The sequence below is a fragment of the Adiantum capillus-veneris genome, chromosome 4 (genome assembly GCF_014529385.1).
Source record: "Adiantum capillus-veneris isolate H3 chromosome 4, ASM1452938v2, whole genome shotgun sequence".
NCBI lineage: Eukaryota > Viridiplantae > Streptophyta > Polypodiopsida > Polypodiales > Pteridaceae > Adiantum > Adiantum capillus-veneris.
The window spans coordinates 176,438,993-176,452,898 of record NC_140934.1 but is presented as its reverse complement, the minus strand read 5'-3'; the positions used below and the strand labels follow the sequence as shown (position 1 = coordinate 176,452,898).

The 13,906-nt window shown below is 46.3% G+C and overlaps 1 protein-coding gene across 1 annotated transcript in view; it reads right to left on the bottom strand.

Moving 5' to 3' along the window:
* LOC147460402 (DUF3754 family protein, putative (DUF3754)) overlaps nt 1-13,906 on the bottom strand; it is a 147,554-nt gene that overhangs the window by 31,996 nt on the left and 101,652 nt on the right. Inside the window, exon 8 of the mRNA XM_086511482.1 lies at nt 10,441-10,485. Coding sequence (XP_086367608.1) covers nt 10,441-10,485 — 45 coding nt within the window. The remainder of the gene's footprint in view (nt 1-10,440; nt 10,486-13,906) is intronic.

The following is a 13,906-nucleotide window of genomic DNA, read 5'->3' as shown; positions in this document are numbered from 1 at the left end:
ACTTGCACGCACAGTGTCCATTCACTTTGTTTGTGATTATAGCATTCTCTCATTAAGAACGGAAGGCTCTCCCTTCCATAAGAACAAAAGGAACCTTGAGCACAGTTCGGAGCGCTCATCTTGAGCAAAGCGCAAACATTCATTCTGCTGCACCTTACATTGGTATCAAAGCTTTGGCAGTATTCTGTATCACTTAAGGAAAGAACCACAAGGATCACAAGAATGTTTTTTGCTCGTTGCGGTCGCACGAACCCAAGTTCGCTTGGGCGTGTCGATTCCTAATCGTGTTTTTGAAGAGTGACAGGAATCCCAGGAAAGAAGGGCTTGTCCAACCTCCCCTTGTGTCTCTTTTCACTCATTGAGAGCGGACCGTGCACTTAGCGGCCGGGCAATCGATGTGAGGTGGGAAAAAGCAACCTTGGTGTGAGCGCAAGGCCACCAAGGGGTGCGCCCGTAGAAAGGAGTAGAACTCGGGTAAAGAGAAGATCCTTCTCAAACACGATTTGCAAGCAAAAGAAAACCTCAAGAACCTCAAGACCCTCAAGTACCAAAGTTCCTCGAGAACTTCAGAACCAAAGATCATAGTGCATGGTCGTCACCCGAAGCGGAATGGGTACTTCACATACAGGTGATGAGCATGAGAGAGGCGACGAAGGATTCTCCCCACCAGGAGATTTTTACAACCCTCCCCCTTTGCCATCTACGCCAAGTGTTGGACCCACATCTATGAAGGCGATGGTCTAGTCGATGTTGGACATGATGGCACAACAACAAGAAACGAATCGAGTTGCGTTGGCACAACTCGCAAGCAAAGCAGAAGAACAAGCAGCTAAGGACCGTGAGCGCGACGAAAGAAACGCAAGACTTACAGTAGAACAAGCAGCTAGGGACCGTGAGCGCGACGAAAGAAACGCAAGACTTGCCGCACAACAAGAAGACAATCGCCTTGCTTTAGAACACGAGCGTGACGAACGCAAAGAAAGAAAACAACAAAGAAAGGCGGAAGAGGCAGCACGAAGCGCGGCCTTTAACGCCGAGCATGCAGCTCAAAGAGTGGCTTTGGAGATTGAGCGTGAGGTTCAACGAGAACTACGCACTCAAGAATTGATTCGACAAGTACTTGCCTCGAAATCCGAACCACCCAAAGATCGTGGGAGTTCCTCAGGTGGCGCAAGCTACGATGCGGATGTAACAAATTGTTGACGTGTCAAAGCCCTGAAGAAGGGAGCCAACTTGCACATGTCGGCTGAGAGGCCTAAACCCTAATTTCTGCCAGAAACCCTAACTGCTGAAACCCTAATTCTGGAAACCCTAACCCTAAAACCTGCAAACCCTAATTTCTGCCAGAAACCCTAACTGCTGAAACCCTAATTCTGGAAACCCTAACTCTAAAACCTGCAAACCCTAATTTCTGCCCGAAACCCTAATTGCTGCAAACCCTAATTCTAGAAACCCTAAGAAGAACAATCAACAAAAGAAGTCCTACCAACTTATGGGGACCCCGTCCGATGGGGCCCCAAGTGACATAAAGGCATTAAAAATAAAGCAGAACACACTCAAAAGACTTTGCACATCAAAATATGATGATGTGGCACCTGTACGGACGTCCCGGAATTCGCGGCGGATTTTTAGGGAAATCCCGAAATTTTAGAAAAGTGATTTTTTGGAGTCAGCTTTTCATATTTGATGCTTTTAGGCTTTGGGCCTTTAAATATGAGCCTTTGGGGCCCTCTCTGGCACTCTTCAGCGCGCAGATTGCAGAGGAGGTGCTCCCCGGCTGTTGTACTTTGCGAATCAGCAGTAATATAAAGAAATACCGAAAGGGGCGCCAAGGTTTGGGGCCAATACTCTCTGGGGTGGAATTTCGCCACTCCGTGTCGCGTGTCGTCTCTCTCTCTCTCTCTCTATTTCAGTTCAGTTGTTATTTGAAGTGCTTAAAGTTGTTCAGTCTGTTCTTTTCTATTGGCACGTGGTGCCCGCATTTGTGACAGTGGTATCAGAGCATCAGGCGTGTGCTTTTCTGAAAGCATACCTGTCCTACAAAAGAGCAGACAGAGCTATTGGAATTGAATTATATTTGAGATATCAGCCACTTCCACCCTTACTTCATCGCGCATCGGGCGCGCTCCCGTCTTCACCGCTCATGTCTTACATGGCATAAGCCATGCAAGAGAAGGATCCAGATTTGTTTCAAGTCACTGTTTTTCTCAGAAGCAGTGCCATGCAGATGTTGATGTCTATAGCTACCAAGCAGCATACTCCAAGTACTTGGCAAGCTTTCAAGAAAATTTTTGCCCGAAGTTATATGGTTTCTGACATCTTCCTTCGGAGTGCAACTTCTGGCAGAGTGGGGTATCCTGAAATGCTTGCCATGGAAACCCTAGCAGATTATAAATTGAAATTTCTCGACATCTCTCAGTAGATGTCTCTTCACGAGCAGATGACCTTGGAGGTTCAGTGTGATTGCTATCTCTTGGGACTACCATCGCCGCCAAAGAAACACTGTCTGTCCAAGAGCTGATGGACCATGTTGTGCTCGGCTACGACCTCATGGAAGGAACCTAACCCTAATTTTTGGTGCAGGTTTCAAGATGGAAAGTCAGTCGACTTTTCGAGCTCGATTGATGTCGAGATTGCTTTTTAAGTTTAAGTTCTGTTTGATCTTGTTTGGTGATCCTGTTTGGAATTTGTTTGAAATGGATGATATCTGTTTTGAACCTGTTTTGGTGCCGATTTGAATTGTTCGACTCTGGTTTGATACTGGTTTCAATGATTGGTGATTTTACTCTCGGGTGGAGAAGTGAGAAATACTGTTTTGGTATTGTTTGAACCTCGGAACGACGCAAGCCGATGCCTGGGGAGCGTTTCGTTGTATGCTTGAACCTCCGAGCGACGCAGACTGCGGTCTGGGGAGCGTTTGGTTGTACAGTCCTCTGAGCTCATGGCCCGGACCTTCTTAGGTTATTTGCGGAGGGAGTGACGAGGTAGTCGTTGAGTAGCTTCATACCGCAGACCGTTTGTCTCGGAGGAGTGCTCAGCGGCGCTGTTTGTTGTGTCTTGTAACATGCATATGTGAGCATTTGTGTTGCATTGTGATGTGTCAATTACTGAATATTCCTAATTGGATGAGATTGCCTGGGTATGTAATTTTAGTGCATCAAGACACCCGTGGAAGATCAGTACGGTCTGGGTGTGATGGCTAATTTTACTACGCCGGAATATCAAGAGTTCCAATCTGGACGAAAGGAGAAGCTAACTCCTTGATCAAAACAGCCGAAGGAGAAGCTAACTCCTTGATCAAAAGAGCGGAAAGGAGAAGCTAACTCCTTGATCAAAAGAGCAGAAAGGAGAAGCTAACTCCTTAATAAAAAGAGCAAATTGATTGTCCCTCGGAATGACCCTCGGAAATTTTTGAGCTAACTTGAGTTGTTTTGCAGATATGTTGTAATCGCGGACGATTACTCTCTTTCAAGAAGGGGAGATGTAACAAATTGTTGACGTGTCAAAGCCCTGAAGAAGGGAGCCAACTTGCAGATATCGGCCGAGGGGCCTAAACCCTAATTTCTGCCAGAAACCCTAACTGCTGAAACCCTAATTCTGGAAACCCTAACCCTAAAACCTGCAAACCCTAATTTCTGCCAGAAACCCTAACTGCTGAAACCCTAATTCTGGAAACCCTAACTCTAAAACCTGCAAACCCTAATTTCTGCCAGAAACCCTAATTGCTGCAAACCCTAATTCTAGAAACCCTAAGAAGAACAAGCAACAAAAGAAGTCCTACCAACTTATTGGGATCCCGTCCGATGGGGCCCCAAGTGACATAAAGGCATTAAAAATAAAGCAGAACACACTCAAAAGACTTTGCACATCAAAATATGATGATGTGGCACCTGTACGGACGTCCCGGAATTCGCGGCGGATTTTTAGGGAAATCCCGAAATTTTAGGAAAGTGATTTTTTGGAGTCAGCTTTTCATATTTGATGCTTTTAGGCTTTGGGCCTTTAAATATGAGCCTTTGGGGCCCTCTCTGGCACTCTTCAGCGCGCAGATTGCAGAGGAGGTGCTCCCCGGCTGTTGTACTTTGCGAATCAGCAGTAATATAAAGAAATACCGAAATGGGCGCCAAGGTTTGGGGCCAATACTCTCTGGGGTGGAATTTCGCCACTCCGTGTCGCGTGTCGTCTCTCTCTCTCTCTCTCCCCATTTCAGTTCAGTTGTTATTTGAAGTGCTTAAAGTTGTTCAGTCTGTTCTTTTCTATTGGCACGTGGTGCCCGCCTTGTGACAACGGATTCCAACAACCCAGTCACAGAGAAGTTAACTTTCAGTAAGTATGATGGTAAGATGGATGCTACGGTTATTCATTCTTGGTTGCATCACAACTAAGAAGACAGGAAATAGCAAGGTTTTGACTGCAGCTATGTACCTTGCCGGTGATGCCATCAATTGGTACCACGCATGGCAAGAGGCACAGCTAGCCGCGCACCTAGAGGAAGCCGATGAATTCACGGCCCTTTCCTTCAATTGGGCTAATTTCCAAGACAAGCTCAAGGCGCGGTTTATGCCACCTCAGTACCTCGCACGATTGAAGGACGATCGGCGCACTCTCAAGCAAAATGGTATGCTGGTAATGTCTTTTTCTAATCGTGTTTTGCAGCTAGGTATCCAATTACGCAAGTCGGATGATGAACGCAAAGAGGCATTCCTTTTTGGATTAGACGACTATATCAATTTTGATGTAGAAGTTTTCGACCCCATCGATCTCAACAAGGCGGTAGCGATTGCTCTCACACAGGAGATGAAGCACAACAAGGAAAATCCTAAGGAGAACAAGATGTCCACAAGTACCTCACAGACTTCTCAGAACCCTCAGAACGGTAAGAATGGTAAGAATGGTAACTCTTCTAACCAATCTTCCAACAATCTCTCAGAAAAGAATTCTTCCAATGAATCTAAGGATAAGGCTAACACAATTGCTAAACCTAAGCTTACTCCAGATGAAAAGGAATTGTAGGAGGATACATCACGTTGGAAGAGCAAAGCACTTATTATAAGGAAGGTCGTTGTTTTCATTGTCACATTAAGGGTCACATAAAAAGAACATGTCCTAAGCTTGAATCAAATGAATCTAAAGAATCCACAGAACCCACTTCCTCTGTCAATGCAATTAATGATAACACGAGTGTGCCCCAAGTTTCTCATGACCCTCCCATTGATGCTTCTCTGATTAAATGTTATGGTCGTACGTCGGGGCAGCGTTTTGTCATATTGTTTGACCCAAGTAGTACGCATGATGTGATCAGTCCCTCTCTTGTTGAGAGAGCCCGCCTCGAAGTTAGTCAGAGATCTCCTATGGAGGTCTCTGGCTTTCTTCCCGGTATGGACGCTCTCATCACGGAGGAGTGCCTTGATGTGTTGTTTGCAATTCAACAAGCTGCCTTCACTAGAAGATTTGTTGTTTCTCCTCTCTCAGGATGTGATATGATTTTGGTCATTCGATGGTTTCATGATAATAACCCTCTCATTGATTGGGAGGCTAATACCTTCACTCTCAATGCCAAAAGTGATTCTCCCATTGTCATTCATGGAGAGGACATTGTTTATTCTCCATCTCTCATTGCTAATATGCAGGACAAGATTGACAAGGTTCAGGAGGAGACTCTCTCAGTCTCTTTTTCTCCAAAGCATGACACACAGGATTTGCATGATTATGAGAAGCATGACGAATTGAATGATAATGATGATTTGATTAACAATGATAAGCATGATGATTTGGATGACAATGACAAGCATGATGATTTGCATGATCAAGATGTGAATTCTTCCAAGCATGATGATTTGCATGATCAAGATGTGATTTCTCACAAGCATGATGAGTTGCATGAAGATGATGTGATTGTTCACAAGGATGATGTGTTAGTGGATGCTTTTTCTAACGAACCTAACCTCGTTGTAGATTTGATCAATCACGAAGAATCGATCTTGGCTTTCGAGTCAAGGTCCAAAGAACCCCCACAGTACGATCCGGTCACTCACGAAGAAGCGATCTTGGCTCTCGAGCCTAGGTCCAAAGAACCCTCACGGAAAGTATTATGTGTTCGCAGGATTGATACGCACGCATTGTTCGAATCTTTCATTCGTGATTGTTTGCTGTATTTTAGTCAGCATCTTTATGTGATCCCTTTTCCTAGGCATGACATATTGCATATTGAGCACATTTCTCTCATGGATGAGCACGAATGTATGCGGATTTTTCATGAAAAGCTGAAAGGTATGTATATCAGGCAGTCACATTCCATGTCTCTTCCTTGGCATGACACAGTTTCCGAACGAGCACATGAAAGTATGAGCACCAAGCGTGGGCATTTCCATTGTGTTTTGCCATAATTGATTGCTCTAGATCAAAAGAGAAAGATTCGATCTCATTGTTTGCATGCGTTTGATGTACGGTTTGTCACTCCGTCTCTATGTTCATCTACATTGCATGCACAGTCTTTGAGGAAGACAAGATTTTTTCCACTCACTTTACATGAAATAGCTATGTTCATGGTTTTGTGTTGGAAATGGTTTCAAGAATTTTCAGCCATGGAGATTCTTGTAGAAGAAAGAAGCATGACCCTCGACACCGTTGAAGCATCGAAGGAGCCACAGAAGACTTTGTGTCGCTTTCGGCGCGGCCCAAAGAAGCAAGCGTTGCAGACCTTTATGAAGTTCAAGTACCGCACGACCCCACACATCAAAGTGGGCCGGCGAAGAGTTCCTTCCAGGATTCCGGATGCTATTGGCGATCTCCCTCGACGCCATACAGTTCAGCACCAGTACCTCACTTTGAAAAGGAGGGGATGTCACGTGACACATCCAACCCTATGTGTCCGTGGACAAGCTACAGCATAACAGGGTTCAGTCAGTCCAGTCAGTCTAGATTAGAAGTGATCTGGCACTTTTGTGAGTCTATTCGTAGACCGTGCATACCCAGTCACTTAGTGTAGATGCATATCCTCTGGTTGCGCACGGCATGATCATCAGTATTCCCATCAGAATCCATCAAGGGAATTTTCCAGTGCATTTAGCCTATTTTACCTATTTTTGGCATTTTTCGCTTATTAATTTAAGTGACTTCTCAACAAAAGTAGGTAGGGCAATTTTGCTAAGAAAATATATAAGCAAACCCAAGTTAGCACTAAATGGCAGAAGAGGCAGCAAGAGATCCCCGCTCAACAAGCACCTTCTCAGCAAGAACCATCAATGACACCATAGCCTTGGTGTTTCCTCTCCCATCAGCCTAGCGTTTTTGGTCTTCATCATCACCTACCTCAAGCCTTGGCGTTTTCAGCTTTGCAGTCCTCGCCAAAGGTCCTAGATCCCTAGCATTTTTGCTAGCGCTACCCAAATCTGCCAGCGTTTTCATTTTCAGCCTGAAGTGAAGCATTTGCAGCAGCGTTTTCAGCATTCCAGACAGCAGCAGATTCAGACCTAGATGCATGCAAGAGATCGTCATTTTCAGCCTTCAAAAACGCAGCCAAAACAGCGTTTCCAGTCACCCCGAATCAGTCCCAGATTATTAGCCATAGCGTTTTTATGGACAGCAGATAGAAGACCGCAGATTTCAGCCCTTAAGTCGTCGTCGTCGGCATAGTCCCAAGTTGCATCAGTTTCCATGTATCATCATTGTACCACTTTGTGCAATCAATAGTAGACCACTCTCTCCGAGGGTTTTACGTCTCTGGTGTCGTATCTCTCTTCTCTCTCTATCTCTCAATCTCATACACTTGCACGCACAGTGTCCATTCACTTTGTTTGTGATCATAGCATTCTCTCATTAAGAACGGAAGGCTCTCCCTTCCATAAGAACAAAAGGAACCTTGAGCACAGTTCGGAGCACTCATCTTGAGCAAAGCGCAAACATTCATTCCGCTGCACCTTACACACAAGGTTGGTTTGCGTGGACTACAGCTACTTATTCAGGGAGATAAGCTTTTGGACGCTGAGTTTGCTAATGACTCGAGCATGTTTCTGGAGGTGTTCTATTGTGCATTAGGAGCATTGATTAATTGGCAGAAGGCAATGGCTTTCTAGATTAGTAGTGCTCCCACACCCGATTGGTCGCTTAGAGAGGGCTTTAGGTGGATCCCTCCATGGACACCAGTTTGATACTTTGGGTTGTCAGGTTGGTTTGGATCTGTCACCACAGCAGTAAATTGCTCCTCTTCTCCTTCCCATTAGGAATAAATTGCTCCATTGGAGTTCGGCACGGCTTTCTCTTGCTGACAGGGTTGTTGTGGCCAACCAGGTGCTTCTGGCTACTACGTGGTATACCACATCTTGTTAGATTTTCTCGAGTTCTTGCATCAGCCAACTGGAGAGAGTGATTAAGAACTTTCTGTGGTTAGGGCGAGAAACACAGTCTACTCGGACCAAAGTTTCTTGGAAGGTCATTACTCTAGCTTGCTCTCAGGGTGGGTTGAGGATCATCGACCCAGCACAGTAGAATAAAGCCCTCTTTGGGAAGCTCATTGTCAGAGATCTCCTCCCTTGGGAGGAGCCCTAGAAGGAGCTATTGCTTTGCCGGATTCGTGCTCGGATTCCATAGACAAACGGCCTATGAAGCCCTTCTACTCACTGGATTTCCACAGAGTTGCACAGAGTGGGTCTGCGCAGGAGACGGGAGGACCATTTTGCTTTAATGCCTGCTTCAATCTTCGAAATAGCTACAAAATGGCCTTGACAACACCACCCCACATGCATTGAGAAGCGCTTGTGGCAACCACTTACGTGGAATCCCTTGGTCAGCACACAGCGAGGTCACATGGTTGGTAGCCGACCTCATGTCTCTTGGGGTCCCATGGCAGAGGGTCCATCCCACACTTTTGGGAACCAACTGCAGTTTGAAACAATTCCTGCGGAGATTTAGAGCTTTCATCTACGAGACATAAGGCGGGGTGCACAGCATGTGTCAGGATATTGTAGAGGCTATGACAACATAGTGACACACTACTCTTGTGTAGATAACTCCCTGCTTGATGGGGGCTTTCACGCGATTGGAGGTCCTCATTGCACTTAGGGCTTTCTCAGACACATGTTCCTGCATGTTCTTTGAGGCTCAGAGAGAGGGTCGCCTCCACAGAGTCACTACTGAGGCACCAAAGGTGGCCAAGTGTTGCTTTCAGCGGATCCAAGTTGTGGGCATCAGCGGGAGGACTTGTGTGATAAGACCCTGACCCATCAGCTCTTGAGTCAGGACACTAGCGATTATGGGCTTGGGAAAGCCGCCCTCTGGTGTGAGTGAGATGGGATACAAGGGAGTGGTTTCGGCAAGATCCTTCTACTCCACCCTCGGACCCCCTTCTTCCAATACACAAACCGGCTCGGACGCCACATACTCAATGCAGAGAGAGGCTCATCCTACTGCAGCGGATTATTGGCATGAGGAGGGTCTCAGGATCGAGTTCTTGGCAGACTTTTGGGGGCGCTTGTGGGACATCAGACAACCGAGAGTCACCAGGTTTCAGTGCCTAGTTGCCCATCGAACTATAGCAGTTGGGTGCACACTGGCCTCTCTATGGTATGTGCCGCATGTGACCATCCACTTGAGACACACTGCCACTGTCTATGGGACAGCCCCATGGCACAACTTGTTTGGCTTCGGATTCTTTAGTTGATGCCTGTACTTTCTACGACTAGTCAGTACACTTGAGGTGTTGCAACTTGGTGCACTTTCACGGGCCCAGCACTTCGCTTTGAGATGGCTTCAGTCGCCAGAATGACTATGATACACGATGGCCACCCTACACTCCAGCCGGCCAAAGAGATTATACCTCAGAAGTGGAGCAGAGATAGAGAGTGTTGTTGGGAGCTTATCTATTGCCTGACACTGTAATTCATCTATCGAGCTCGATGCTTCCGCATCTCGACCTATCCCACTGGCAGAGATTGTAAGTGACATCTAGTTTCAGTTGATCCATACCTTCAAGGCAGCTCTGAACGCATGCGGGAGTGCCGTGAGGCCTTCCTGCCACTTTGGCGACTAGGACCCTTCTTCACCATGGTTCATGGCGTGCCTACATGACAGTAAAACCCACCAGTGTGGTTGTTTCTTTCTCCCATATCTTGATTTAGCCATCATTGTACATATTTTACCTTTTCATTCGAAAGTCACCCCAAATTTTGATGTAGCCCTCTCTAGCAAGGGCAAGTTGTAGCCCATTAGGCAGTTCTCTTAACTAATGGAAGGCTCTTTTTCTTGCCAAAAAAAAAAAACCTTCTTACATGGGTCCACCTATTTAGGGTGGCAAAATCTTGTACATTATTGATTGCCAAATTTGTTCAGCGTGTTTGCGCAACTACGTGCTTACCCGGGCACACACACGAACTACTTCGTACACAAAGTAAAGAAAACAAAAACATTTCAAACAGAACAAATGCAGAGAAGAGAAGAACTTACCGTGTCTAAAATACGAAATGAGAGCTTCTTGTTTGGAAAGATTACCTACAATTAGACACAATTTTGAAGATTACCCATGTGCATATATTGTGATATAATATTCATACCATGAGAGCTAAACAGACACACTACGTGTTAAAATTGAATAAAGATAGATTGAAAGGAAAAGATATCACTTAATAATCTACAAAAGACCTATTTTTTATCAACTCTAGCCCAAACTTTGATAGCATTCGGACTGGTACTGCTTGAACACTTTCAAGAAGAAGCATAATCGAAGTAGGCTTCCCACCATAAACCAAATATTCACAAGATGGTACAAGAACAAAAAAGAAGAGGAATTTATGTAGTGAGTGTAGAGCAGACATTAGCATTTTGCAACTTCCCAAAACAAAAAAAAAGAAAAAAAGAAATATAATATAAACTTCTATGAGAGGCAAATTGGCCTTTGAGATGAAACATTGTACAATGATCCAATCCATCATTTCTTGTCCAGATTTGAGTTTCCCATTTTATAGGGTTTATAAGGTTTTTCCTTCGATGATTGCCTCGCCCTCACCCACTTCATATATATGCGCCTAGGGTGGATAGTCTTTCATTTGATGGTTATGAGTTGCACAGTCCCCCCCCCCCCCCCCCCCCCCCCCCCCCCCCCCCCCCCCCCCCCCCCCCTCTCTCTCTCTCTCTCTCTCTCTCTCTCTCTCTCTCTCTTCTAAGGGCAGATGTGTGTGGGTGTGTGCTAATAAGAAGAGGAAAATGGTATAACCTTTCTATCACCCAAGTGTGGGAGATTGCTTATGCCATTTCCCTCTTGAATAAGAGGTCTTGAGTTCAACTCTCCTCATCGGATAGATCTTTAAGGTCTTTAGGGATAGTTTCCTACAACGTTAAAATTCTCTTCTTCTCAGGTGTGTGTGTGTGGGTGTGTGGGTGTGTGTGTGCTAATAAGAAGAGGAAAATGGTATAACCTTTCTATCACTCAAGTGTGGTAGATTGGTTATGCCATTTCCCTCTTGAATAACAGGTCTTGAGTTCAACTCTCCTCGTCGGATAGATCTTTTTTTTTTCCCAAGAAAAAGATCCTTCTATTAGTTAATGAAAACTGCCCATAGGGTTACAACCACCTCTGCAAGAGAGCACTGCAACAATCATGATGGGGAGACTCTCCCAAAGAAAAAACAGCATATGTACAATGAGGCTAAATCCAGAGATGGGAGGAGAAAAGAGCCACACATGTGGACGGTAGTGCCATCTGAGCACACCCTGGACCATGGTGAAGAAAGGCCCAGGATGCCAGAGTCTAAGGAAAGCCTCTCTGCGCTCCCGTATGCGGTCAGAGCTGCTCTGGAGTCTCTCGAACTGTCCTCTGAGAGTATGGATCAGCTCTAGCCAAAGATCCCGAACGGTCTCTGCTGGTGGTACAAGGCGAGCCTCGAAGATGCGGAAGCAGTGGGCCCGCCAAATGAACCAGAGTGTCAGGCTGCTAATGAGCTCCCAACACTCCTCTCTCACTCTGCACAACTCCTGTGGAGTAAGCTTTGTAGCAGGCTTGAGTGTAGGTCGACTTCCCTGCATCACTATCATCTTGCTGGTGGAGGATAGCTCAAACTGAAGTGCCAGGCCCGTGAGAGTAGACCAAGCAATTGTTCCCCATGTGTACTGCCGAGCTGTGGAGAGAGCTGGCATCAGTCGAAGAACACAAAGCCACACCTGTTGTGCCAAAGGACAGTCCCAAAGACAGTAACGCTGACTCTCCACAAGATGGTCACAAGCTGCACATGCGGCCGAGAGACCAATATGTACAAGCCAGCTCCCGACTGTTGTAGTTCGCTGTTGACTCGCCTCGGCTCTCTGGAGTTCCACAACCTCTCCCAAAAAGCTGCCAAGAACTCAGCTGTGAGACTCTCCTCCTGCCAATGAGGTGCTGCAGCAGGACGAGCCTCTCTCTCTCTCCGCTGCCAGTATGTGACGTCCCAGTCGAACAGTGTACTGAAAGAAAGGGACACCTGGACGGTCTGCTGATGAGAAAGGGTCCCTCCAAAGCCACTCTCCAGGATCCCACTGTACTCGTGGGAATGGACAACTCTCCCAAACCCACAGTCTCCAATGGCCAGTCTCAAGAGCTAATGGGTCGGGATCTATGATACTAGTCCTCCCACATATGTCCACCACTCGAATCCTCTGAAAACAGCACTGTAACCACCTGTGGAGCCTCTACTGCAACTCTGTGTAAACGTCCCTCACCCTGTAGCTCGAAAAACAGGGAGAGTATAGTCTCTGAGCAAGCCCGAATTGAGATAAGAACCTCCAGTAGCGTGAAGGCTCCCATCCATCTGGGTGCTGCTGACTCAAGAGGTGTGAGCCTCTCAACTAGTACTGCCTCTGAGATGTCCTGACATATGCTCTGCACCCCTCTCATGCCCCGTAGCTGAATACCCAGAAACTCCTCTAACAAGCCTAAAAACTGTAACCACTCACCTAAAGAGCGTGCTGGTGTCACAGGGACGTGGCAGCTGTTAACTATGTCCCGAGAATGTGGCAATTGTAACTTTAGTTGCTGGTTTCTTTCCAATGGGTTTTGTTTTATTTTTGAGACCCTCTTTTTGAAGTAGCAAACGGTCGGACATTGTATGGCCAATGTGAACGGTAAATTCACCCGCAGACGGGAAGTGGTCGGCACTAGAATTCGTATAGTAAGGATGTCTAGGCTCAGAGCAAGATCATATAGGTCCCCCCATCACACTTAGCAAGTTGGTGGATACTAGGAAGTGAACTCAATAAAGGCATAAAGTCAAGGTGGGACTACCAACAGAAAGTATCCGATAGTTGGGCCACATTGCACTTTTGGATGCGGTCCCAATGAGGATAGATGGTCAGATGACCACTGGGAGCCCAATGGAATCATTTCCTAAAATTTAGGGGACTGCTATTTTGGGCCATGAAATGTGTTCGCGTCATTACCTCCTGTATGACTAGGGGAACATTTTACAACTCTGCCGCGAAGTCAACTGAGCAACCAATCGGAAGATTTTTATGCGGCAAACCCGAAACGGGAAAATGCTTGTAAAGGCACCGAGTGGCACATTCCTGTGCACTTTCCTCATGCAAGAAGAAGTGGCGCTGAAATTTAAGCTCGGAGAGGCCTCATTATGCATTTTGTCACAAGTTAAGCGCTATGGAGTGCTTTCTTTCCCTCTCATGTACAGTGTAGTGCTAGGAGTGATGCCCTGCACGCTACACACTGCTCTCTCTCCCCTACGTGCAGTTATGTGATGCCCCACAAGAGGGCTCTTCATTTGACTGATGTACTGCTGTGTGGGTTCATGCTTTTGTGCTGAGGCAAGAGCCTCCTTGAGCAGGAACAAGGGTAGCTAGCTGCTACTCCAAAGCAGGCACCGGTGAGGGTCATAACCTCACCGTACAGGTGCAAATTCAGGCTGTGTATGTGCAGAAATTGACTGTTTTT